Source organism: Brienomyrus brachyistius, unplaced genomic scaffold (genome assembly GCF_023856365.1).
Source record: "Brienomyrus brachyistius isolate T26 unplaced genomic scaffold, BBRACH_0.4 scaffold47, whole genome shotgun sequence".
Classification (NCBI taxonomy): domain Eukaryota; kingdom Metazoa; phylum Chordata; class Actinopteri; order Osteoglossiformes; family Mormyridae; genus Brienomyrus; species Brienomyrus brachyistius.
In genome coordinates, this window is record NW_026042322.1 from 2257559 (window position 1) to 2285174 (window position 27616).

General features: G+C 46.5%; 1 protein-coding gene across 7 annotated transcripts in view; it reads left to right on the plus strand.

Annotated features, from left to right (window-relative positions):
* The first annotated feature begins 3176 nt into the window (after window positions 1-3176).
* The window catches only part of trim2a (tripartite motif containing 2a), a 31667-nt gene continuing 7227 nt past the window's right edge, over window positions 3177-27616 (plus strand). Inside the window, exons 1-7 of one of the 7 annotated variants that reach the window (XM_048999775.1) lie at window positions 3177-3352; window positions 6062-6133; window positions 22125-22303; window positions 23554-23791; window positions 25063-25214; window positions 26218-26398; window positions 26787-27510. In XM_048999775.1, the coding sequence (XP_048855732.1) occupies window positions 22170-22303; window positions 23554-23791; window positions 25063-25214; window positions 26218-26398; window positions 26787-27510 (1429 nt within the window). In that variant the 5' untranslated portion in view covers window positions 3177-3352; window positions 6062-6133; window positions 22125-22169. Of the gene's footprint in view, window positions 3353-6061; window positions 6134-8323; window positions 8969-9154; window positions 9326-9991; window positions 10615-13836; window positions 14000-16310; window positions 17308-17768; window positions 17881-22124; window positions 22304-23553; window positions 23792-25062; window positions 25215-26217; window positions 26399-26786; window positions 27511-27616 lie in introns of those variants that run through there. The other 6 variants (XM_048999777.1, XM_048999779.1, XM_048999774.1 and 3 more) reach the window with 6 other exon arrangements.

Genomic DNA, 27616 nt, shown 5'->3' on the forward strand with positions numbered 1-27616 from the left:
TTCCCTACTTCCAGGCCACAAAAAGTATTTCAAATACCACATCAACCTCTCAGTTTAGATTTTTTTAACAGTACATATTTTTTTAGCATCACCAAGCTAATAAATGCATGTACTTCTCAGTAAACGCAAAGCTATGCATTAAAATCCCTAAACATTTATATTCCTAGCTATACTTTAAACCGAAAGCAAAATTCACCTCTACACATCAATACATACGTACCTTCCTTTGTCTGGAAATCTTTAGATTTGAGTTTTTTTTAGTTTTTCACTGTTTATTACATTCAGTAGATTAACTGGATTCAGAATGCATGCCCATGTTCTGAAGGGGGTTCAAACTTGTAATTTTGCCTGATGGGTCACAAATTTATTTATTTATTTTTTTTTGGGGGGGGGGGGGATCGATTTGAGCCCATTATTTTATTACTTGGCTATGCACTGGCTGTAATCCACATCGCACAATATATGGGGGTAAAGATACACTGGCCCTTGGCTCAATTCGAGGCAAACCTGCACACACACGCACGCGCATTTACATGTATGTGACAGGTAGCTAATTTTAGGTTTATAATGGAATAATATAGATTTGCTGTAAGATTTCTTGCGCGAGCGCGAGTCGGAAATTGTGAGTGTCGCGCCGGATGCGTGAGACTCGGCGACCCTGGTAATATGAGGTGCGCCCTTGAAGTCATGCGTCACATCATGAGTTTGATCAGTTGTTAACGGGATTTCTTGTTGTTTGTGGTGTGAGGTGATGATACAAAGTCTCCGGCCACAGAATGGGAGTCTGCATACCTCGGTCACCGTATCTCTGTAGCTCTCTTCTTGGGAGGGGGGGGGGGGGGGAGATTCTAAGCTAATACACTATACTGGCTGACCTGAGCGATAAGAACACCCACTAGCTGAAGACTGATGGTACGAGCGAGCCAGCGGGACCGGTGGAGGATCTGTGGGCATCTTGCCAATTTGTCTCCCATGGCCACCAACACCCCCCAACCCCTCAACCAGGACCCTCCCCTTCCTTGGCTGCTTTCAGTTTGTTCAGGCTGGGTCCCAGAAATAGATGGCCTTTCACGTGGAACCCGATTACGACAGAAGTCTCGTATATGTGACGGTTCTGTGTTACTGTCTGGCTGCCATGGCGACCCAGTGCGTCAGAGGCTGAAGTCCTGTCAAACGGGCCGCTGATGAACACCGTCCAGCTTCACCCCATTACCCTAAACAGCTTATACAAGCTCAATGAAGTGTAGCGGCAACGACACCTTGAGGACGTATCTGGAACTTTTTTTTATACATGACAGCACAAGAACAGTATTCGATTTACCTTCAAATATTGAGGCATTTAAATGTCTAGAGCACAGGTGTGAAACATGCCCCCTGGTGGGATGCAAAGGAATTGCGGCGGCGGGGGGGGGGGGGGGGGAGCACAAGTGATGGGAAATAACAGAACTTATGGAGGGTTTGAGGTGGGGGCAGACCTATATTGAATTTGTAACCTTTTAAAATCTAAAAAATAATAATATAAAGCCATTATATACCTGTACACATTATATGATGTTAACAAATTAAAAATTAAATGTGTTAAACTTACACTACACAGGGAATACGTCACTGTTATGACTAATGACGTAATGAAATTTCACTGCGGGAAAGCTGTTTAGCGTAATGGAAGCCAGTCCATTTCAGGACACTTACGCATTCGCAAGCCGTGAAATTTATATGCTTTTTGGACAGCGGAAGGAAACCCAAGTGACAAGAAGTAAAGATGGAAACACCACACACACTGAGCGAAGGTGGGATTTAAACGCCCAACTGTGGAAGTGTGCGGTACTACCCGTTATGCCGCCCTGCACGTGCAGAACTTTCCTTCTGTGTGAATCAAATCGCTAAAAACGGGTCCTACCACATAAGCCTAATGCGACAATGTTTTATGATCGCCACTAGGGGGAGCTCAAGTGCTACAAGTCTACATTTAATTTAATACATTACTGCGAGCCCAGGAAATTCGCGTCCCTTCCTAGATTTTTGCAATGTCATCATATTAAATCTTACCACCAGCTTCTTACTCTTTTGCCTGTTTTTTTGTTGTTGTGAATTAAAATATGTTGCAGTAGTTAATGTAGTTTCCTTCGGTATTTGTGGTAACATTTCCTGCTCGGATATAAAATATTAATTATTGAATATTTTAAAATATATTTTAAAGCGACATGACTTTGACCGGCATATGCAGATGGAATATCGCTAGACGGATGGATGGATTTTTAATGTATTCTCCAAACCACTTATCAAGGTGTCATGTATATCCATCCATCCATCCATCCATCCATCTTTTACACTGTCAGAAAAAAAGGTCAGGGTCCCATGTGTTATGAACTGTGGGTAAGGACAGGTGGGCAGGAAGCAGGGAAGGATGAGGCAGACAGGCAAATTACGGGCAAAACCGGGGATTTATTAAAGAGGAGACGGCCAGGAGCATAACAGGACATCACAACGTTAATGAAGGACACTCGACTGAGGAAGACGCGGACTGATATACACAAGACAGGGCGAAAATAATAGGAAACAGCTGCGCATGATCGGGGAGGCACACGTGAATAATCAGGGGGCGTGGCACACACGAGGACCGGACGAGCCGGGCATGACACCCTAACTGTAATGCAGTCTGGGGTACACTCGGGATGAGATACCAGTCCATCGCAGTATTTATAAAATACACCTCACTTGTTAAATCCTCTCAAGTTCTCACATGGCATTGGTCTTTGCTTTTGAGTGATACATGTCTCCTATCAATCTTTGTCTGTACCAGTAACCTCAGTACACTGTCCCTGAAACAATATTCTCAACGCAGAAAGATAAATAATGTCATTGTCACTTTTCAGTGTCAACATAGGGCAGGACAACCTGTTCAGTTTCCGTCTTGCCTCGGATCAAATGTTAGGAGAATGCAGCTGCTGGAAACCCCCGAGAAGGAACCAGGGGTTGATGTGAGCAGAGGTGACCTCACTGCAGAGGCTGAGATGCTCCTGCTGCTTGCTTACCCCCACTAACAGAAGTGCTCCAAGCGTGCTCAGGATTACTGCCAGTCTATCCCAATCCTTACCAATCCTCCCTAATCTCCAGGAGCCACCTGCGGACCTGAGTCCCTGAAGCAGGGTGGGGTGGGCATCTGGGGAAAAAAATCTACCAGACTGGAACAGAGGAGCTCCACAGGGACCTCATCTGCGACAGTTTAGGGTTTGTGAGAGCTGGCTGCAGGGAGGCAGGCCAGGCGTAGCACGCACAGTCATACGGGCGGGGGTTGGTGTACGACTGCTCGCGTGTAGGAGCCATTTCGGCCCCGGACGGGATTTTGTCGGTAAGTGATTTTCTTTTTCCAGCGAATGCTGTTTGTCAGCCAGCCTTTTATGTGCTTCGGCGCTCACAAAGCACAACGGGTTAGCACTGTCCGTCTCCTCTCATTTCCCGCAGATCGGGGATATGCGCGGAAGTTAAACAGGAACGTCGCTACTGTTATTTATTTATTTGTTGCCGGAACCACCGCCTTCCCGTTTAACGAAACTCGGAGCCGTATGGAGCCGCCCTGCCACGTCGCTCACACCGACCGGAACGCGGAGCTAGATGGTTTAGCACGGTGCACCGGGAATAGAAAGAGAGCGACCGGACTCTATTCCACCTGAAAGCCAAGGACACAGGTGCATGCAATAAATAGACACGGATAAAAAGGGAGTATTTCTCTCTGGGAATACCTCCAAGACTCTCAATTAGTCATGTGTTTCGAAGCATACAGAGTCACCAGAAGTTTGGAACAGAGATACCTGGAGGCACTAACTAAAGTCACATGACAGAGAAAGGGGATTGTATTGGGGACTGAACAAATGAGCTATGACTGAACTGCTAAATACACGAGACTGAATAAACCACGTGAATGCAACCAGTAAGCCTATAATTAAGTAAAATCCTTTTGATTGATCATGTGCACAAAACTGAACATTTGCGGTAAATATTGTACATGATATTGAGTGTAATGTAAATATAACTTATATATACACACACAACTCGACTACACTTAGCTGACATGTAAGTAGGCTATAGGCGTTAGTGGTTTCGCCTGTGAGGACCTTAGTAACCTCCAGCCTGGGTGAGGGAAAGGTCATTCTGTAGAGCGATGCTCTTAGGCAGAGAATTAGGGCATCTCATTAAAATTAAACTAGGTTTTTATGCACGGCTTTTAGTTTGATTGCTGACCATATCCGCACGGAGAATACAGGCTTTTAAAATAATTTAATTGCACGGCTGAGGCTAATGGAAAGCTTTTCACCTACATCGCCAGGACCGCGTAAATGTGTGCCTTATTCAGGCCGGACTAACTCCATTATTCCTGAGTTTTAAAAAGCTCAGTGTTGCACCAGGAGACGAATACATCAGCAACAAAAAAAGAAAACAGAGCCCCCTGCCCCTCCCCCCCCTCGAGTGATTTCATTCTTTGAACACTGGGGGCTTCCCATGCCCCCAAGATCAATGACCTCGATTTTCGGGTGTTACACCAATGCCAGACAATGACATTTCAAAACAGAGCTAAAAGGCAGTCGATCCACAGTATACAAATGCAAGAGTAAAACAGGAGTTTGCTGCACTGCTAGATTTTTGTGGTTCCTATATTTAGGTTTTTAAAAGAGCCAAAGACAGGACTCATATAAATCAATAGCTGTGAATGTACATGTGTTTCAGAATAATGGATTATTTTGTTGTGGGCTTCCTTCAGTAATTCTGCTTGCAGTTATGATAAATAGGGTCTTTGAATTGCCCATAGTGTATGATTGTGTTTGTGTGTGTGTGTGTGTGTGTGTGTACACATTGATGAACTGGCATCCCATCCAGCGGGTACTGTAGCCGTATACCCTAGACTGCTTGGGATAGTCTCCAAGATCCTCCATTACTCTGACTAGAACAGGGGTGTCAAACTCCAGTCCTGGGGGGCTGGAACCCTGCACATTGTTGGGTTTCCCCTCATTTAACATACCTGATTTATCTTCATGTGCTAATTACCACGTTGCTCTTGAGCTGAATCATTTGTGGTGGAGCAGGGAAAGAACTAAGTTACACAGGGTTCCGCCCCCCCCCCCCAGGACTAGAATAAACAGTTGGTTTTTTTTTGGTTGTGTTTTCTTGAAAGTTTGTAGATGTTTGGATTGCGGGTCTAAACTCAAGGTTCAGAGACCAGTTGCCTTACAAACAGCTGCTGCGTCTGTCGGGTGAGTCCTTAAGCAAAACCTTACTGTTCTAACAGAGCTGTGTGAGTGTAGTTAATAAGGAGGCTTAACCAGCCCAGAGAAAGCTAAAGAACAGCACAAGAACAACCAAAGAGCAGCCCAGGAACAGCCACAGAACAACTAAGAAATGCTCCAGTAACAGCCACAGAACAACCATAGAATGGTTGAGGAACAGCACAAGAACAACTGCAGAACAACCAAGCAATGGCCGGGAACAGCATAAGAACAGTTGCAGAACAACCATAGAATGGTCCAGGAACAGCACAAGAACAACTGTAGAACAACCAATGAATGGCCGGGAACAGCACAAGAACTGCCACAGAACCACAAATGAATGTCCCAGAAACAGCCGAAAAATGGGACACACATATGTAGCATTGCACACGTACATTTTCAATAATGAGGTGGTTTGTAGTGCAATGAATTAGGGATTTATGCTCATGACTCAAGCCCTCTCATTGGCAGGGAAACATCACCATTAGGTCCTTTACCCCACCTGCCCCAGGGCCACTGGTTCTGACTAACCCTGTAATTGGACCCTAAAACTTGCTCTCACTGTATACACACATGTCTCTGTCTCTAATGGAGAGCAAGATGGGGCTTGTGAGAACTGCCCACTTTCCCCAAATTGATGAATAAAGTACTACAGGGGTGTGATTTGCATTGAATGGGGGTTGGGGTCCTTTTACACACTGGGAAATTCCTACGGCTGGTAATCAAATATCGTGCTCGTCGCCGTCTTTCACACCCTGTGTTTTCCCACACTGCAACAGATGCTTGTTTTCTGTTTCCAGATCTTTCCAGAGGGTGGCGTTTCAATGGATCTCGTGCGGAAATGCTCCGTGACAAGTTAATGCAACAATGGGGTAAGTCGTAGAGACCCACAGAAGGTCACTGTCAACACTTAGGTAAAAACTACCTACGAAATTGGATCACTGCGTCTGTTGGCAACGTACTGTGTGTACAAAAAATATCCACAAAATATAACGTACACATTCAGTATTTCGATATTCTACCTCTACAGCTGAAAACATATTTTGTGAACATTTGTGCTTATTAACAAAATAGCGCTGATCACTAAATGTGTTTACCCCAGGTCAATGAAAAAAGTTCTTTAATAACAAAATTGAGTAGATATTTTCAAAAGCATCAAAGAGAATAATCTTCGCGTCTGGAATTGACGAGGTAATCCTGTCTTACTTTTCCCCAAGCAACTCAACAAAAATGCAAATGATCTGCAAATTAGCAGTCCTTTCATCCTATTGGGCCCAGTCCCAGTGTGATACCCCAAGGGGTGTGCGGGGTTTACGATCCCACCGCCACGCAGGAGCCCCAAAGTGGATTATTCCTGGCAAAATTTCACAGTGCGCTAGAGATTAAAGGCTTCGGATCAACCTTCAGATTTCAAATCCAGGCTGTTGATGTGACTCCCAGTTCCTCGCTGAATGAGAGCTACCTGCCTGTCATGTGACATTCACTCTCATTTTGCTGGAAAGTCTCGCCCCAAGACACGTTAAAGCCTGATTTCACTCAGTCAGGATTAGATGCTCTTTGTAAAATTATTAGATCGTGACCTCGTTTCAGTCCTGCTACGGTTTACAGATCTTTACAAGACAGTGCACTGTGAAAATATGATAAAAATAAGGAGAAAATGTCCGTTAAATTTCAATCAGCTTTGATCTTACATTTACTCTTCATCGATCTCTGTGGGGATACAGGCAAGGGTGTGAATTTTGGTATAGATGGTGGAGGTATGTCCCTACCAATATTCTGGGAATATCATGGGTGTTTGGGGAGGCGGGGGGGGGGGGGGCTGATTTGGTCCCTGCTAAATGTTGAAACCTTTAGATACAGAATTTTGGTCCTGTGGTGGTTTAGTGCAGTTGCTGTGTTTCCGAATATCTGTATTGTTTGCAGCTGTGCAGAACATAACATAACAAAATATCTGTGCCTTCTAAGACTTTAGGGCAGAGAGGGCTTCTTGTGAGACCTTTACATTGGAATGCCAAAATTGATTTCTCTGACAGAGCCCCGGAGGCTGATCAGACACTATGTCTGAAAGATAATTGCTGACATTTCCTGCCTCCTCAAATTTCACATGGAAACCAGCCACTGTCCGATGTCGCCGATGTAATGTGTTACATTACCGAGCGGCACCCTGTGACAAGGACGTCACACCCCATGAGCCTGGCGAAGAAAAGAGCAGTGAAAGAATCGGCAGTGAGTCACAATCCTGACTAGATGCAGCGATGCTGAATGGGGCCTGCCAGTAGGTGGGTGTGGTCAACAGGGGAAAAGCGCTTTGGCCTTTTCTGGCCACAGGGGGCAGCGTGCATCACTTGTACAGTCACCTGCACCAAAAGATGAACTAATGCCACTGCATATGGATTAAGCCAGAATTCGGACCATGTGTTATTGTTCAGTGTGAGGAATCGTGTTTGTGCTCCTGTTGGTGCTTTGTTGTTTTGCCGCACTTGTGGCATTTTGTCCATCTCTGGCATCTGAATAATTTTCATGACTGTGTTCTAAGTGTCATTATAACTTCCTTATCAGTCTTTTGGAGTCTTATAATTTTTTTTTTTTTTGCTCCTAAAAGGAAATTCAAATAACTTTGGCTGAAAGGCCTTTCATCGGCTGATGCATAATGTATAGTTGCTGTGGCAACAGCCTCCTTTTGGAAATAAATGACTGAAGCGAGTTCCCCTGGAAACCAGTGCCACGCTGAGAATCCGATGGCTCAATAAGAGGTGAACAGAATCGGAATGAGTTACTATGGCGCTAAATGTTCACAATTCATGTGGGAAAATGTGCGACAAACGCGTAAGGCCTCGTCTGCAGGCAACTCATTCAACAACTGACACAATAGTGCGAGAGACCATTCACTCCTTTCCAAAAAGTTATACCGCGTCAATATTTTTGTCATCTTATTAATTTAAACGTAGTCTTTTTACCGATTCGCAAAAAGCACTTCATACTCCATTGAAGAAAGTTACTTACTTTATGTCTGTGCGTAGATTTCAGGAATATTAGGCCTACTTCGACGCCAACGCTCGATACGAAAGCCATGATTGCTTATTACACTTTACCATACTTAAAAATAATTATTTTAGCTCATCAGTTGCATATTTTCACCTGACTGATGGTACAGGGGTGTTTTTGCTGGAATCGGGGCAGGTCATCAGCCCGGACATTTTAAATTATTTAACTCATACTCTCCATTGCAAAAGACATCAGTATAAGATCCTCTGAACATTAGAAAACTTTTCACAAGTTTATGTAATAACATTTTAAATCCAGCATTAAAATGTAGTAAGGTTGACGAAATGTGTGGGGAAACTATGGAGTTAAAGTTTTGGGATATACCATATATATCTTCTGCAGAGCTAATGCAATTTGATGTACATGTAAATACATTTTGTCCGCAGTGTGGGCTAATAAAATACAGGAAACAAGGGACAGATGCAATTCGTTACAGTGCCGAGTAAACGATTTACAGCGGGTGGCATTTCGTAAAACCGGAATCCCGGTGGGCCGAGTCGGTCTCTGGCTGAACCAGAGTCACCGCAGCTGCGGCGAAGAGCGCATCTCTGCCGTGGTGAAACCGGCTGACTGCGCCCCGCACTGCCCGTACCGCCCCTCGCCGGCCCTAACTGTTCCGCAGAAGCAGCCCCGATACGGCTCGTCATTAGTGCACGGAAAACGTGAGTATGCCGGGCTGCGTTTTTATCCCGATTCTTCTAGCAATCCTGAGCGCGACTTGTTTGTTTGCGTGCGAGTCGTGCAATGACATGAATACGTGCATAAATACGCCGCCGGTTGATACTTTAACCTTGTAATTAAATATTTGCACAGATATGAAGAAACAGGGGCGGCCTCGTTCCATTGCTTTGATAACCGGACATTAATCACGGTTTCTGTTACATCCGAGGGCGGATAGAATAACGCGGCTCGGTAGTTTGACTGTAGATCACGCTGGAACAGCGTGTGGAGTCCATGGATTTGTAGCCACGTTTTTGTTCTGAAATGTTTTGCTCCACAGTAAAAAAATAAGCAATTAAGTAAGTTGTAGAGAATAATATTTGTATTTCTGCTTAGTGCCGTTTAATAAACACGTTTTACGTCGCATGCGTTTTAACACATTTTTGGTATTGTGTTGTAGCCTACAAAGTGTCAGTGGATGACATTTTGATAGTTTTAATCGTCACTTTCCTATTTTGACCAGTAAATACTGAGCTGTAACCATTAAGCAGTGATTTGTGGTATTTACGTCCCTATAATAAGACGCCTATAAAGATACTAGATATAAGCTGTATTTAATACCCGTTAAATTCTAACAAGGATATCGGTTATTACATGCTGCGTACTTTTACATTAGTCTTCGCTTTATAATATACCAAAATGGGATTTTATTTTAAGATTCGAGAAATTAATTATAATCAAATACGTGAGTCTGACGTAATCAGACGGGCTACTTTTGGCGTATTGACTCATCCCTTTTATTTTTTTGAAACGTTATATTTTCAGCATAGGTTTTGCCGTAAATCACTTCGATCGACCTATATTTTGAGTAATTTGTTTTTCCGGAGGAAGTTGGTTATTATAACGTGGACGATTATGCGGGATTTTAGGACACACGTGTCGACATCTGTGCCTCATGTCACGGGTGGGGGACACCGCGGTGACATTTCGCCCAAGTCTCACTAATGACGGTTTGACAGCAGTGTACTTTGATGTTACCTTATCAGTAGGTGCCCTTCACATATGCATATGGGGGCATATAGACGTGTAAATGTGTTCACATCAAGAAATACTGATCGTTGAATGCTTTCGTCCCGGAGTGACGTGATTTTACTCCTGAGCTTTTGGGAAGAAAATCGTTCCTGCATGATTCCCACGTCGATCGATCATGCACCAAGGTTTATTTTTAAAAGGGGTTAATAAAAGACGTATTAACACAAATAATCTGAGGTCTGAAACGCAGCAGTAACAGGTCGATTAGTGACGCTTATGCTTGTCACGAAGTCATTGGTTTACGAGCGACTAACGTGACCGAAAAGGTTGCGTTGCGTATAAAGTCAGCCGAAATGGCCGCCCCATGTTAAGCTTTAATAATGCACACCTGAGCTCTTAATTACGATTTTAGCTCGAACGATGACTCGCAGGCAAAACGGTGTCATAGCGCGCCGCAAAGGAGAAGAGGCAGCAGCCGAGGCGCTGCACCTGAACTGAGAATGACGGCTGTGAAGCGTGAGATTTTCTGCCTGATTATTTATAGTACCGCGCAGATGGAGGCGGCGCAGTCCCCTTCCGTCTTAATTTATTTAGTACGCCTTGTGGCATTTGCATGGTGAGTGAAGCGCTCCTCCGCTGCGCCGTGGCGCAGGGCAGAGATCCGTTCTCAGTGCTGCAGTGCAGCCCGTGCGCCTGACGGGGGTGCTACTGAGACCATGAAGGGGGAAGAATTTTGTACGTCTTTTATAGAAAATGAGTGTGCAGTTCAGGAAAAATGGATAAATGCAAGGGATGTTTTTTAAAAAAATATTATTCTGAGGGCAGGACTAGGTGTTAGATTTTGCTGTTACTGCTTTTTAAAATATATTTTCTCAGCATAACCACCAACTATAGGCCTTGTATCCTGCTGCCCGCATTGAAGGTAGCCTCTTGCGTCACCCAGCCCCCAAGCTGAGGGCCGTGTAAAAATGCTGACAGTGTATGTTTGTATGTCGTGGGTGTCGCACAGAGGGAAATAAAAAGCAGTAAGAACCAGATGACATTACTGTAGGTCGAAATGATTTTATCTGTCGTATGAGGGAGCTGGTGCTGTTGTAGTTAGCTGTGGCTCTGATCTCTCTAATGCTTTGTGGTTACGGTACCGTCGCAGGGAAAGCTGCACATGTACAGCAATGTACAACAGCAGAATTGTGGTTTTATTAAATAGCCCAGTGGCTATTTTTAAACGGGCGCTAATCCCGGTTTGCCCAGCAGAGTGTGCTAATGTCTTGTGAATAATTTCTGTTAGGGAAACTGGTTTGGTCGACTCCTAAATGCTTGGAATTGCATAGGCTTGTACCGTCTCTCGTCCAGCGTGTCATCTGCTTTGCGTTTCCTGGGAAAAGTGCCAGGCTCATTGTGATGCGTAGTTATGTATGATGGATGGATGGATTCTTCATTTGAACCAATATGACAATGTTTTTTTAATTTATAAAACACTAGTGCCTTTGATTCAGTGACTTTATCACGCTTATAAAATGATATTCTTATAGGATATGCTAAATATTTGACTTCCAGATTGATCTGTATTCAAAAGTGAAATTTTGTCTTAACTGGAATGCAGTTCCAAGCGTATAATCAGGCTAATGACAGGTTAGCGGTGTCCCCACGATGTCATGGTTTCCGGAAGCCAGCATTCTTGTCCCTGTCAAATTGGCGAGTTACTCGGTTTGTTTCTGGGTAGCCAGCACCGTACTGTTGTTGGGAGTAGCGTGCCTGCGGCCGCAGGGCGACGTCATGCGGGTGAGCGTCTCCGCTGAAGTCCGCCGGGTCACGGTCTGAAGAGCTGCGTGACGGTCCGCTCGGATCCGGAGCAGAAGTAATAGGCATCTTTGCTACCGTGTTTCCATGTTTCACGAGACACTGTTTTACTTCAGAAGGATTTGATTCAATGTGGTGTTTAAAAATTATTTAAGGGGAATCCTTCTTCTGATGGTGGCCCATCTGAGCTACTAGTTAAATTCTCCCCAAACGAGCTTGATGGGCCGAATGACCTCCTCTCATCTGTAAATGTCTTATGCACACATTCACACAGAGACTCTCCTAGAGTCCTGCACTGATGAGTGGATGCTTATGCATGCATGATGGATGAATGGATCACTGGGGTGTGGGGGTGGATAAGTGTCCCTTTCCAGTTAGGGAGCCACTTATTTTTGCTGCGCTTTCGACTCAGTGCTGCAGTCAGGCTGCAAAATTAACTGCCTGGCAGCTGGAATCTCAGGCGATTGGACAACTGCAGCTGGTAAGGATTATGTCATACTTGAATTCTCCATGGTGATTGGCTAGTTGCAGCTGGTAAGGATTATGTCATACTTGTGCCCCTTTTCCTGCACTTAAAATTCAGCTAATTGAACCGAGTTGGTTCTCGGCTGTGACAGCTTATTTCGCTTCTCGGATCCGTGACCTTGCCTGCGAGAGAGCAACGAAGATATCATAATCATACAGATCTCATATCCCGAAAGGGGGGTGTGAGGATCCAAATGTGTGATTGTGTTGGTGTTTGTTTTTCGCTATACCTTTGTTTGCCTCCATTTGTACACTGGTAACTGAATATGAATGTGGCTTTTAGATAAACGTGATTGGTTAGAGAGCTTTTCTTTGCTGCCGCGTTTCTGTGGCCGTACCTGTAGGGGGCAGCGGTCGCCCAAAATGCCCAAAGTTATTCCCAGCCAGTGAGCCGAACCTGTTGAGGAATGCAGAACACTGCTCAAGTTGTGAATAGACTGTCTGTATTTATAATGAAAGCAAGCTGGGGGTGTCCTTTGTGGTTATGTCCTCAGTATGGAGGTTGCTTGAATTCTGGGACTGATCTGGGCCTTTGCAGAGGATTCCTGCTTCCTCACTGATGATTGGGTGGGACCCACAGGACCCACAGAGTGGTAGCAGAGGTCGGCAAGTCAGCTGGTCTCCGTCAGATAGGGCTGAAGGCTCTGGGGGTCCCCCGTCCCCCGATTGAGCTGCTGTTGCTCTTTATGAAGTCGACGGAGCTCCCGTGCTCCTGCGAGTCACTGCAGATGCCAGAAGCATTTCCGGATGATCTGCTGAAGGAGCGGTTTGAGCCAGCATTGTATTTTTCTCATTTGCATTGCAGTTTATTACATTTGTCAGGCACTTCCTGTCTGCGTCCCTCTGCCGTTATCTAAGGAGCGTGGGAAAACACAATAGCCGGATCTCCAGGAAAAGTACATCGATGACAGGAGGGAGTTGCAGAAACCTTCAGCAGAGCTTCGCGAGTTTGTTACTGAACCTCATGATTGGTGTCACCTGTGTGTGTGTGCGTGCGTGTGTGTGTGTGTGTGTGTGTGTGTGTGTGTGTGTGTGTGTGTGTTTGGGCTAGCCCTTGTTTGGATTTATGGTGAATGGCATTTGCAGAATTGTTTACCTGTCTCCATGGTGACAGTGGGAGGAATGCCAGTGAATGTCTTGATACGAGCTAGGTTATACTCGTTATCAAATCCAGCCTGTTGTTGCTGAAATGGTTCCTCACTGGCAGAGCGGTCGCTTCCTTCCAGGTCCCACGGCTCACCTCGATCCCGTTGCCACGGCTTCCGTTGCCACGGCGTGTCCTTGCATGGCAGTGCATGTATCCCCAATCCCCCCCCCCCCCCCCCCCCCCTTCATCGCTGGCTGCTTTTCTTTTTATCTGAAACCGCCTGTTGTTCCTCTCCTCGTCCTCGTTGGCCCTCAGCTCCTCACTGGGGCGCCCAGACACAGGGTTCCGCCCCTCTGAGCCCCGGGCAGTCTTCTATTGGCCAGTGGCCTCCACTGAGCGCTAAGTCCCTCCCCCCCCACCCCTCCCCTCTGCTGCTGCCTGTGACAGTGTGTCGTCGTGACGGGGCCCATTCTGAGACCCTTCCGCTTAGCTGCCTGGAAATGGGACCGGGTGCTTGAGCAGGCAGATGCTAGCTGTGTGCATTTGCTAACCGGGCGGGACACAGACCAGTGCAAGCCATGGACCTCAAGTAAGTGTTTTTTTTTCTGTGTGGGCTCCCCCTGGGGGCCTGGGGGGGTTGGTGCGTGTGTGGGGGGCTGCCGGCATGCAGCGACTGTGGGGCCCCTCAGGCTTGCCCACCCTCGTGTGGTCTGCCCGGTAGCATGCTTGCTTGTGGCAACTGGGCAGAGAGGCTTCACGTTCAATGAAATCCGCCGGCCGATTTTAAACGTGACATTGCAGATGTCCTGTGGGAGACACTCCCGGCCCTTGTGTTTGTGTATATAACAGTTTAGGTTCTGGCAGTGTTCAGTCTGAGAGATTAATCAGGGTTTCATTATGTGAAATGGAACTCCGAGGGAGGGCGTTGACCCAGATGAAATTATGGTTCTGATTATGTTACTCATGTTGTGTTGGACATGGGGTGGAATTTATTTTGCAGGCTTTTTTTTTTTTTTTTTTTTTTTTTTTTTTTACAAAGGACAAGTTAAAAAGGCAGAGCATATTTCAGACTTTCTTTTTCTCCCCTCAAACTGACAGGATAGCATGCTCACGGGAGCACGCCGTACCACCGGGGTTTGCCTTTTCGGCCGAATTGCGACACCGTAAATTACCTACTTTTGCATCATAAGAGTGTGGTCAGGCAGGCTCTCCGAAGCTCTGCGGCCTGCTCATCGTCATTAAGGCTGAGCACAATTCACTCCTCTGGAGGGGCAGGTTCTATGATAGCTTATGCAAATTTACTGTCTCCTGATTGGTGATTGCAGTGGGCCATGTACCAACCCTGTTGAAACAGGTGTTTTCCCTGACCACACTCATTTGCTATTTGCATACTCTGTACACACACACACACACACACACACACACACACACACACATTCTGCTTAAATTTCTACCTGCATCCATTCCTCATGTACCTCCCTAGGTTCCAGGTTCACCCCTGGCTTCTTTAAGAACAATCGTATCCGTTGCTTTCTTTTATTAAATCACATTTTCTCATTTTGGAAAAACAAATGATTCAGGTTTTCTGTGAAAGCGATTTTGGGCAAGTACAGCCTTCCGCATTTGGACTAGCTTGGTATCGGCGAGTAATTTCGCATATCTTCTCATGGAACTTCTTGGGTTGGATATAGACGAATCCTCGTAAATTTGCATGTTAGAAATGCATACATTTTATTAACATCGTGGATGTGACCAGCAAACAGACCTTTGCGTGGAATTGCCCTTTTGCGATTAGGAATGCACGATGCAAAACTTGCATACATGCCATTCATCTGTTTGTTTGCATTTCAGTGTAACAGACTATGGTTTTGGCCTTAAAAGGAGCAGCCAACCCTATCATGCACGTTTGCCATTTTAGAGGTGCTTGACACACACATGCACGCCCACACATGTGCCACGCCCCCTTTCCTGCCAATCAGAATGTTATCTCTGCGCACACCCAGTACCAGTCCCAGCTGCTGCGTGCACCACACCAAAGCTCCCAGATATCAGGGGGGGGCCTGTGATGTATGTCGTGTGAGGTCTCGGGGAGAGGAAAAGGCGTCAAAGGGCAGCGCGTCATGTCAGCCGTCTCCATGGAGACGGGCGCGTCAATTCCTGGAAGTTCTGTAACGTAACTCTGAATAACTGTGTCGCCGACAATCTAACTACGCAGGAGCTGTTCTGTCCCTTTTTCTTGCTTTTTAAAAAAAATTAATTTAGATTTTATTTTTTATTAAGGTGTTAATGGTATGCTCTTAATAGAAAGTCTTGTGGTGATTTTTTTTCCCCATGAATTAAAGATTAATATTGGTTCAAGCCTTAGGTCATGCATTTTGGATGTTTTCATCTTTGACGGCACTGGTGGATGGCGCGGTGTGTGGTCTGTAAAACGACACAGCAGACGCTGTCTGGAGTCCTGTGATAAAGCCGGCAGCTTCGTCCTCAGATGATTCTGCTCTCTGTTCGGTGGCCCCCACCACCCAATGACCTTTGGTCCCCTCAGATCTCTGTTTCCCGGGGCAACTGCAGTGTGCTGCTCGGTAGCGCGAGCCGCTGCGAATCTCTTCTGGGCTGAATGACGCGGAATTTGTGACGCCTGAAACGTCTGCAAAGACCAGATCTGGGTCCATATCTCTGATAGGCCTGCAGTTCTGCCTTATTGTTATACGTCTCAAAGATTTGTGATGCTTTGGGAAGGTGGCCTGGACTTCACCCCCTGACAGGCAGACCATTGAAAACTGAGCAGACCAATGTACCCCCCCCCCCCCCACGTGTAAATAGTCATTTCACTGCGTATTTACTTTGTTTGGCCGCCCTGATGAAAAGGTCATTGACAAGTCTGTTTAACACTGACTGCAGAGCAACTGGAGTAAAATGGAAAATATTTGACGTAAATAACCCAAGGAATTTATTAACCATAAAATCTTTTTATTATTTTTTTTAGCTGTACGACTTCATTCTTTCTGGTGGATTTTACTTATTTGAAGACAAATCATTGGGGTGACTATTTATATATGTTGCTGTAGACCAACATGCTCATTCAGTGTTTCACTAATGGTTGCTCTGGCCCTCCGGTCCTGCGGCCTGACAGGAGTATCTGTGTCGGGGTTAGAAGGTCACCCCCACTGGGGAGCCCCCCTCTCCATATGTTCAGCCTCCTTCCCCATCCTATTGTCTGGTGTGAGGTAAAGGCGCTATATCGGGGTGAGGCCTGTATCCAACTCGTCCATCAGAGAGGAGCCTCCCAGTGGAGTCCTTGGTGAGTCTCATGATGACCAGCTCCTCATTTTGAGCCCCACCCACTGCTGCACTTGACTTAAGTGTTCGTGTGCCCTGCCCCCCTCCCCCAGGGGAGTTTCTGCTCCTAATTGTCCGTCATCGATTGATTCTGGGGGTGGGCTTTCTGTACTGGCCAGGGGTTGGCTGGGGCCTGGACAGGCCAACAGCTAGTATACTTTCTGCCTCGGCAAGCACTCGGTGAATGTAAAAAAAAATTGGTTCGGATTGGATCTTAAGTTGCTATGGATCTATGGATTATTTTACCTGACCCTGGTGCGGATCGGTGGTGAATTAGCTTGGTCTGGCTTGTTTTTTTTTTTTGTTACGCAGGTTTATCTCGCTCTGTGTTCTGTTCCGTCCTCGGTGTAGGTGGACTTTTGAAAATGCAAATCTTGCACAATGGCCTTAAAGGATGGAGGCCTTGTGCTCTGAGTGAATGCTAAGCTTGCACAAAGGCTGGTCTCCATCTGCTGCGACTCGGTGTTGGAGGGCGGCACCTACCTCAACACGACTCTTAAACGAAGCCTTTGTGAGGATCACGCTGGTCTGAAATAAGGCCTTTTTATAAAGGTTCAGGTGAGGCAAGATGTACTGCGGAGTGTTTTCTGGCAACTTTGTCCTTAGCTGAGTCTATGGTGTCTCTCTTAATTTTAGAAAATGTTCAGGATTGCTGATTGCTCAGAATTCAGGCTTGAAGGTCTTGTCTTGCACTGATTCAGCACGGCGAAGAATGGACTGTGTGTTTTTTGCTTCTATTTAGGGGGTGGGGGCCTGACATATTGTAGCTCTGGTGGGGGCTTTTAGAAGGCCCCTCAGATTCCAGATGCGGGGTTTACGGGTCTGCTGGAGTAGGGAAGGGGGCCAGGACTGAAGGCTCGTCACCAATGGCTCGCTAATGCTAACAGCTCAGTAGGCTTGTTGACAGACGGCTATGTTTTCCTACTAGCTTCCCTGCATTCTGTTTATGTTCTAAGGTGACGGCAGTTGTGGGGTGGGGGGGGGGGGTCATGTTGTCCCGCTGTCCAGGAGTTCCCCGTATCAGCTGTGGGCCGTATTGAGTTGCATGTGTGGTTTCCAGATGGGTCGATGTGGGACAGCTAACACAAGTGTTCTCAGTGGTGGCCTCTGACTTGTGGAAGCGTCCTGCGGGTGAGTAAACAAACTTCCTGCTCCCCCTTTGCCGGGGGAATCCACCCCCGAAAGCAGCCAATGGTGAGGTGTGGTCTCTCTTGCTGGGGACGCTCTCTAAAGGGCCACTGTATGGCTCTGTGGGTTAGGGCTGTGTTTGGAATGTTTTAAGCGATATCGGTGCTTTCATTTGTGGGTTTGCTGCTGATGCTGAAAATCATGGAACCTTAATATCATCCAAGAAAAAAAAAATCTATCAAGTCCTAGTTCCTACCCAGCCTCTGTATTTACTGTTTTAGCTCCACATTGCATGCTTCCCCTGGGGTGTTCTGTACTTTCTTTAACCTTGATGGAGTAAACTGACGCTTGCTGAATTTTAATTTATAAGGCCCTAAATGTGAGGGGTAGTGATTGGGCGGTGGTTGTCATGTGAGTCAGTCACATGATTGGTTTAATCTACTTTCTATTGGTTACACTGTTGGCCTGCACCAAATAGTCCAGTCTACAGTGGGTTGTTTATTAGCTCATAAATATTGTCCAATATTGTATTAATATGCTGTTAATGGTGGTTCTGATGTGCAGCTATTTTAAAACCCTTTTGTGAAATATGAAGTAGGGTCAACTATTCCCTTTATTGTTGTTTATAAATCGATTTATTGTGTGATTTCTGAACCTGTGTCTTGGTTCTGCAGATTATGGTTCTGGCTCTGAGGTCCAGGCTTGGTTTTACTGTGTTTTTTTTTTTTTACCGTCATTTAATCTGTGCTCTGCCTGTGTGACAAACTGGGGATCAAGGCCTTAAAGCCATGCACTTATTTAATTTTATTTTTGTAATAAGATTTTTGCGTACTTATACTTACGGATTGACGTTCTGGTATTTAAGTATGTGTATGTGGTATAAAGGTTAAAATATGCTCTAACTTCTTGTCATAATTTATGTTCAGTTGTGCTGTTAAGTGCATTTAAACCGTTAAACTGCAAATATACCTGATAACATTTTAAGTCTGTTCTGTAAAGCGCTTTGAGTGACCTCTCTGCAGGGAAATGTGCTACATCAATAACCTGGGCCTGGACTTACGAGACAGATGCCATTCGTGTTCGCTGCTCTTCTGTCTTTTAAATTGATCCTCGGGGACAAATAGTTATTTATTTATTTATTTATTTATTCTTGATAAAATGAGTGTTTCCTGTAATGCCATATCCTCTCCTCGTCCTGTCGTGCACCTTTTTAATTGGGTGGCTGCTTGGTCTTAAGTGGATTGTTGTTTTGGCCCCGATTTACTCTGCAGGGAAAATGGGGGAAGATCCACAGTGATGCTACAGGCCGACACAGAGCTTTTAGCTGCGAGTGTGGTGACAGTTGTGAGGCTGTGAGATGGAGTGTGGGAGTGTGGCTGCATGTTATGTAAAACGTGCGTGTGTATGTATGTGAACGCTTCTGGCTGGGTCGGAGCCAAAGATGTCCCCACAAACAGTTATTCGTAAAAAAATAACATAAAATATAATAATAATAATAATAATAATAATAATAAAAGGTTTGGTGTAGATGTCCCCTCATCAAACTTATTCGTACCACACGCTGCAATCTGCCAAAGGCCAAAACTTCAGTTGCCCACTGAGGTTTGGAAAGTCAAGAAGGGGGCCGTGTGTAGAAATCGCTCTGCCTGATGTGGTCGTGGTGGGTCTGTCCCGCCTACGATTACTCCCATGATGCTTTGCTGTTCTTTCCATTTGGGCGTAGTGCTGCGTTCAGATGCTTATGAAGGATTTTGTGCAGAATCATCGCTCATTTCCTGTGTATGACCCCCATAATGGCCCTTCTGATGTGACGTTTTCATGTCCGCTTTTATGGACAGACTTCTTTTTGGTTCACTCAGACTGATGTACAGATTGCAAGTGTGTGTGTGTGTGGGCGGGGTCCCAGATGAGTCACACGGCACCCCACTGAGCACTGCGCCATTATCTCTGAGCTCTTAGGCCAAAAAGGCCTTGATTGATTTTTAGAGGACGATCTTCCCGCTGACCAACTTTCCCTGAGAGCCTCCCGATCCACACAGCATTAGCAGTCAGATTACTGGTGTAACAGCCAGCTACCCACCTTGCCAATGCTTTTCCCTTACTTTTGTATCCCAGAATCCTTTGCTGAGTTTGACTGTGGTGAAGTGATGGAATGGGGTCAGAATATGGGCCGGGGTGTCAATTTGATCTGGAGGGGGGGGCTGAGACAGGATGACTGCTTCCTCTGGGGGTGCGTTGGCTTGAGCCCAGCGTAGCTTCCTCTATTGATCATGCATTTATTCTGGAATCCTGGAATATTTAAATTATTGAATATTTGTTCAAGAAGGCCCCTCTTGATGAAAGAGGACAGCAGAGAGAATGTTCGTCCCCTCTGGCTTGTTTTGCCTGTTTTTGATTTTACAGCTGAAGTCATCTCATAAGTACTGCAGCTTATTGAACTGGGTTTATGCTTCACTGGCGGAGGGAAAGCTGTGGGTGACCCCCCCCCCCCCCCCCCCCCGTTTTAGTTACTATGGCGACGCGATCTTTTCTTTATTGAAGGGTCTTTCTAGTACAGCACATATTTCAGTAGCAGGAATTCTCCCAGAGGGTTTCATTAGGGCCACAGTTCTGTGCTTCATAAATGGAAGAAATCCGGTTCTTCACCTGGGACTCATCTGTCCTCGATTTATTGTTTGAATGCGTCTTACATTGGGGGGTCGCTGAAGTAAAAGCAGGGTAATGGGATGATATTCTGCAAAAATATGCTTTTTATGTGCCTCAATTATGCTGAGGTAATATGTAATTTGTTGTACATGCAATGTGTCAAGTTGGAAAATTACTGTACAAAGCTAAGCGAAGTGGCTCCTTTCGGGTGACTGGGGGGTATTTCAGGCTGCCTGTGGCCAGACATTAAACATTCACTACCAGTCAAACGTTTCTGCACACGCTGACATTTTTGTACATTTCCATATCACCCATTTATCATTTACTAAATTCACTCGACATTATTTGCTAATTTTACAATATGTTCAAAATTTGAGTACCTTTTTATTAGCAAGAAAATGTCATCTTTTTATTCATCAAACTAACCTCCTCTAGCAGTTACAGCAGCAGATTAAAATTCAAGTCATTCTGTCTACAAGGGACATTAAATACTGCTCTGTTTCATGGGAGAAAACTAGTGCATTTAAAGTTACAGGACAGCCTAGAATTTGACTCTGCCGTCACAATGCAACCAGTTTCAATACAATGTCAGACATGCACTGTTGCATACTCTTTCCATGTTATAAGGGAAACTTGTTTTATTTGACTTATTTTCATTTATAGTTTTTCACTCAACCTTTCCAGTGCTTAACCGGAATAAAAAATCTGCAGTTTATGAAATAAATGGAAAGTGGTTAAAAACCTGTGGCGTGCAATAACCTGACTGGTGGTGTGTGTGTGTGTGTGTGTGTGTGTGTGTGTGTGTGTGTGTGTGTGTGTGTGTTGGTAGTTTTATCTTGTACACATGGCCCACGTCTAGAAGTTTCAGACCTCAGTGAAAAGTCCCCCTGATGTGGTGGTGGGTCTGTCCCACCCACTGTCACTCCCATCATGCTTTGCTATTATTTTCTGTCAAGTGTAGTGCAGCAGTCCAGTGCCATAACGACTCCTGTGTGTCTTTCGAAGTTTCTGAAGTATGTTGGGCAGGATTGTCCCTCCATCCTTTCAGTACGACTCCTATAATAACTTTGAAGATCTGGTTTCCCGCCCTCCCCACTCCGCCCTTTGTGGTGATGCATCTCTCACCGCATGTGACTCCAGCTTGAGACCCCCCCCTTCCTGCTCTTCACTGCCAGGCCATCACGCTGGGCACAACTCTGCCGGAGCTTCTAATGCCAGGTTCTCCAGTTTCACCTTGTGAGATTTTCCACTGGCACTCTGGTTCCCGGCTCAGCCCCCTGGAGAGGCTGCCTTGCTAATCCAAATAAAAAAATAAAAAAAATCTACTTAATTTTTATGTGAAACCGATGCATAAGTCAAGTTGGTGGAGGTTTCTGTTTTTGTGTTATAACCGTCAACGGAAGAGTTGAGTAATCCTAGATTTCACAATTTAAAATTTACTGTTTACTGTAAATTTAATGTGTGGCAGGAGATTTGTTTACACTCCAGATAACAACATGTTTAGGTTAATCTGGCCTTATTTATGGCCGGGGATCTGATGGAAATCTGCATTGTTTGCATTTTAATAGCTGTTAGTTGACATGCGTGTTGCTGAATTGCAGGGCGGGGGACAGGAGGCAGACGGACCCCCATGTCATAGTCTTAGGATGGCAAGTGAAGGCTCCAGCATCCCAAGCCCTGTGGTCCGTCAGATCGACAAGCAGTTCCTGATCTGCAGCATATGCCTGGATCGCTACGACAACCCAAAAGTTCTCCCGTGTCTCCATACCTTCTGTGAGAGGTGAGGGCCGCCCAGCGCTTGGAGCCGGAAGCCCATGCCGCAGGTTTGCCGAGTCGGGAGTCTGTGTGGTCACCATCTTCACTGGCTTCACTGGTGTAGCTAGCTGTGTGACTTTGATGTTCTTCTAGGACACAGCTAGCTCCTGTCTGGTGTTTCGGTGAGAAATGAACCACGCGGGGTGGAAGCTTGGAATGGGAGGTTCCTGAGCCGTGAACTTGTAGCGCTTTTCCACTGCCACCAAGAACCGTGCCGCACTGCAAACTGATGGGTTTTCCATTGTATTATGCAAGTCATACTTGCGCTATCATGGCCCTGTTTGCTGGTGGTCAAAACTGACTCAACTGACCTGGTTGCATCACCACCATCTGATTGGTTGAAATTTATGGAGAGACCGGTGTTCTGCGCATGGATTATCTGAAGGAAAAAGGATATATTGTGTGTGTGTGTGTGTGTGTGTGTGTGTGTGTGTGTAAAATTAGTTATTCATTATTAGTAGTATATTAGTGTATTTATGCATTCCTGATAACTCGGAACTTTCCAACCTCCTACTTTAAAAAAGTATCAGATGAGCATAGTAGATTTTTAATGAAAATTTATGCAAGCGACTGCTAATTCTGATAGCGTGTGAGGCTATCATTACACGGCAATTCTCACAAACATGCTGGCAGAAAGTAGCACCCTTCCGCAGTGGAACACCGAAGCGAGCTGGAACCGTGCTGTTGCTAGGCTCCCTTGGCGTTACGGCTTTTTCTTGGTGGCAGTGGAAAAGCGCTTTGGCCCTGTGGTTCCTCTGTGTGAGGAGTCCCCAGTGCCAGTCAATCCTATAGGTGACATCGGGTAGCTGTCTAGGGCGCCATCTGCTGGGAGGGTGCAGACTCGGCACACCACCGGCCAAATGGGCTTTGTCCGGCACTGGGCATCTCTAGGCCTTTTGTGAGAGAGAGCTGTAGGTCAGAGCATTATAGAGTAACTCTTCTTAAAGCATCAGTAGAGTTATTCAGTGTCATAATCTTTGTGTGGTTGATTTTTCTGGTTAACTGTTTGACTATTGTTATTTATTTCAAGACAGATCCTCGATTTAAGACTTTGCATTTGTTTTTACTGCTTTAAGACATGTTTTATAGTCCGTTATTTTTTTGGTGTGAATGCTACAGAATTTAGTCTCCATGCACCTTGTTCGAGTAACACAGGCCTGCGGATGTGTCTCTAAGTGACGGACGGCACTGCTCCTCCCCTCACTCCGCCTCCAGGTGCCTCCAGAACTACATCCCCGCTCACAGCCTGACGTTGTCGTGCCCCGTGTGCCGCCAGACGTCCATCCTGCCCGAGAAGGGCGTCTCCGCCCTGCAGAGCAACTTCTTCATCACCAACTTGATGGATGTCCTGAGGAAGTCCCCTGACAGTGGCAGCGAGGACTGCGCGGTGCAGGAGACCGTCGCTGCCGTGGCGACGGGACAGCCCCTGTCCTGCCCCAACCACGGGAACAATGTAATACCCCTTCCCAGTCTTTAGGCACTTGCACTGAAGTTCCGGAATCTGGTCCCAGTGTACAAGTCCCTGGGCTGCCTCGATCTGGAACTTTTCTAGCTCCCGGCCACTTTTCGCTTTCACGCTGCACAGCAGGGACCGGGACCATTATGCAAAATAAACATGAGGGACGACGGCAAAAGTTTGTAGGTTAAACTTCACACACGATTTCATACGGAAATACACTGCCTCGCCGAAAGAGTGAATAAGCTGGTTTGTTGGTCGTTTTGGGAACCGATTACGAACAAAACGGGGCACAACCTTTTATTTATATTTTCCTTGTCTGCCCAACGACATGTTCATGGTTGCTAGCAGATCGATCTTTTGTTTTCCACAGAATGAGTAGCAATGTAACACTATCCCGATAGTAAGTGCTGGTAAGTTTTGCTGGCAATTTTCACCGCCGGCACCAGCAATATTAGACAAAAGTATATTGGTTAGCGATTGAATTGTCCAATTCAGAAATATGGCGATGCAAGCAAAAACGATATGGATTGATGTGTTAATTTTGTGCCCCAAATACATTTAGTTCCATCTACTCCAATTTCTGCTCCACTTATTCCTGCACTTAGGTGGAATGTCCAGGTTGGTCCCAGTGCTTGCGTTCAACCGATCAGCAAGCTGCCGCTATAAGCTCCTCCCCAGTAGTTTTGTGTGTGAGCGAAATGTACCTAGTCTGGAGTAAGTACTATAAAAAAGGGTTGCAGAACTACCTCCAAGGAACTACAATGGGGCCGCGTTCCTGTGGAGTGAACACGATAAAAGTTCCAGGAAAAAGTTCTGTTTGTGTGAAAGTGCCTTTTTGAGTTGCAGCTGCACCCCCCCCCCCCTATCAGGTGCCTTGTGGGTAATACCCTCATCTGTGCACGACAGTTTTTTTTGTGAGCAACCACTGGGTTTGAGGTAGTGAGGGGCAGGACATTTGCGTGTATTTCTGAAACTGCCTGTTGGATGATGCCTGTGCAGAGGCCTGAATGTGTTGACTTTTAAAAAAGCGTTGCCATAGTATTTTTAGCTGGCTGATTGTTGCCATGACAACCAAGTCCCACTGCAAATACTTTGAAATACTACCAGACCCATTAATATGTGTGTGGGTGTGTGTCCAGATCTATGATCCTTTATGGGCATATTCCGGAGTAATTTTCTTGCGGCATTTTTGCGTGCTTTTTTGTTGACTACGAAAGGGGTTTTATGTTGCTCTCTCGAGTTCTGAATGTTGTGGCGCTCGCCAGGTGATGGAGTTCTACTGCCCGCCGTGCGAGACGGCCATGTGCGAAGAGTGCACCAGCGGGGAGCACGCCGAGCACCCCACCGTCCCGCTCAAGGACGTGGTGGAGCAGCACAAGGCTTCACTGCAGGACCAGCTGGACGCCGTCAAAAGCAGGTGTGGCCCTTCACCCCACTCCAGATGTTTCTTGCCTTCCTGGTTGCTAAGCAATGATTTAGTCAGGTTTTTGCATCAACATCCGGGGCAGGTAATCTCAAAGGTCATATTTAAGAGGGGGTGGGTCATATTGTAGTATGTACAGTAAGACTTGCGGGGGAAATGGTGTGTGTGGCTCAGGGATTTGGGATGCTGTGCCTGAGATTGAAATGTTGCTGGTTCGAATCCCAGACTCGGCAGAGTGACGTCACCATTAGGCTTCCAGAACTGGTTCACCCGGGTATGTTGCTTTGGATAAAAAGATCTGCTATATCATTTGTAATATAATGGAAGCAAAACCTGCAGACTCATGGAAATAATTGGCTTTAAAATATCCCATATAGAGTGCTTGTTTTAATTTTATACGCCGAAGTGCAAGTCGAAGGATTTCACCATTGAAGACCGCATAGGTTTGTGTAGCAGCGGAGCAGACTGAGGCGCGATGCCTTGCGTTGAGCTTTGACGTTCGCCTCAGCGCGGCGGTATGCTGCTGGCTGCCATTACTCCTGAGCCGGTGACAGGGAGGTGAAGGAGGAGTGGGATTTGCTGAGGCGGATGTCGCCTCGCGGTGCAGCATTAGCTCCCCGCTTTCAGCACTGACATCACTGATATAATTAGTCGAGCGGTTGTGACACAGCATCCGTCTGTAGGTGTTAAAAGGATCGCCGGTGTGGATTGCACTGCCTCCCTCACACACTGACGCATAGGGCAATGTGATAGTTTACGGCGACTTATGATTTTTTTGTGTTGCGACTTGGCCATGTAAATAAAGCCGAGCGGATATCTTGTTCCCATATTTACGGTGTCCTAACCTGCTGAGCCACCTCTCTCTCTCTCTCCATGCCAGTGAAGGGAACCCGTGTCCGTTGATTCACAGGGTGCAAGAACAGATGTACCAGCAAGCAAGTTAGCTTGCGGTTAACCACATACTCTGACTGTCCCCCCCCCCCCCAACAACCCACAGGCTGCCCGAGATTGACCTGGCTCTGCAGGTAATCTCCGAGATCCTGCAGCAGCTCACCAACCAGAAGTCCGCCATCGAGGAGGACATCCACTCCACCTTCGACGAACTACAGAAGACGCTCAATGTCCGGAAGAGCGTGCTGCTCATGGAGTTGGAGGTCACCTACGGGCTCAAACAGAAGGTCGGTGGTTTTCATGTGGTTGTGAGGCTTCGTTTTATTTGCTGTTGAGACCTGAAGGCGAAACCAGCTGTTTGCACAGAGGTTTTCAGAACAAGAAGAGCTGGGTCATATCCCTCCACCGCCTACTAATCAGTGTCCCAGTTGGAGTTAGTCACTCCATCTCTCTCCACTGGAACAGGGTGGGCAGACAGACTGATCATGGATGTGAGCAGGGTTTTTGTATACGTCATGCTGTAGGTCCTGCCGATTTCTGTCGTAATTGACTGTCTCTGATTTGCGTGCTGTAGGCGGAGCTGGATAATACTTTATACTCGGCTGGTTGGTTGAAACAAAATCTTTTGTCTGGATTTGAACTTTCTGAAGCTGGATTTTCCTCCTCGGGCTGTAGGTGCTGCAGGCCCAGCTGGACACCCTGCTGGAGGGTCAGGAGAGCATAAACAGCAGCTGCAGCTTCACAGAGCAGGCGCTGAGCCAGGGCTCAGAGGCCGAGGTGTTGCTGGTGAAGAAGCAGATGAGCGAGCGTCTTGGTGAGCTGGCCAGCCTGGAGTTCCCCCTGCAGCCCGAGGAGAACGACCAGCTGGATTTCCTCATCGAGACCGAGGGCCTCAAGAAGTCCATCCACAACCTGGGCACCATGATCACCACCAATGCTGTCGCCTTCGAGACGGTGGCCTCGGGGGAGGGGCTGCGGCAGTGCATTGTGGGTCACCCCACCTCCATCACTGTCACCACCAAGGACAAGGACGGGGAGCTGTGCAAGATGGGCAACGCCGTCTTGACGGCTGAGATCTGCACCCCTGACGGAAGCGTGGCGGACGGGGAGGTCCTGGACAACAAGAACGGTACTTACGAGTACCTCTACACAGTACCCAGAGAGGGCAACTTCACCCTCTCCCTGCGTCTCTACGACCAACACATCAAGGGCAGCCCCTTCAAGGTGAAGGTGACCAAGTCTGCCAACGTCTCGCCTGTCCCCAGTAGCAACAAGAAGCGGCTCAAGTCTCCTGCAAGCAGCCACGTCAAGCAGAGGGCCATCAGGCGGCCGGACAGCATGTACAGCACCAGCAAGAGGAAGGAGAATCCTATCGAGGACGACCTGATATTCCGAATCGGTGAGTCTCGGAGGTGCCGCTTCACTCGGAATACAGTGGCTAGGCTGCGCCAACTGATGCTGGTAGTCTAGAGCAGCGTTTCTCAATCCAGTCCTCAGGAACCTCC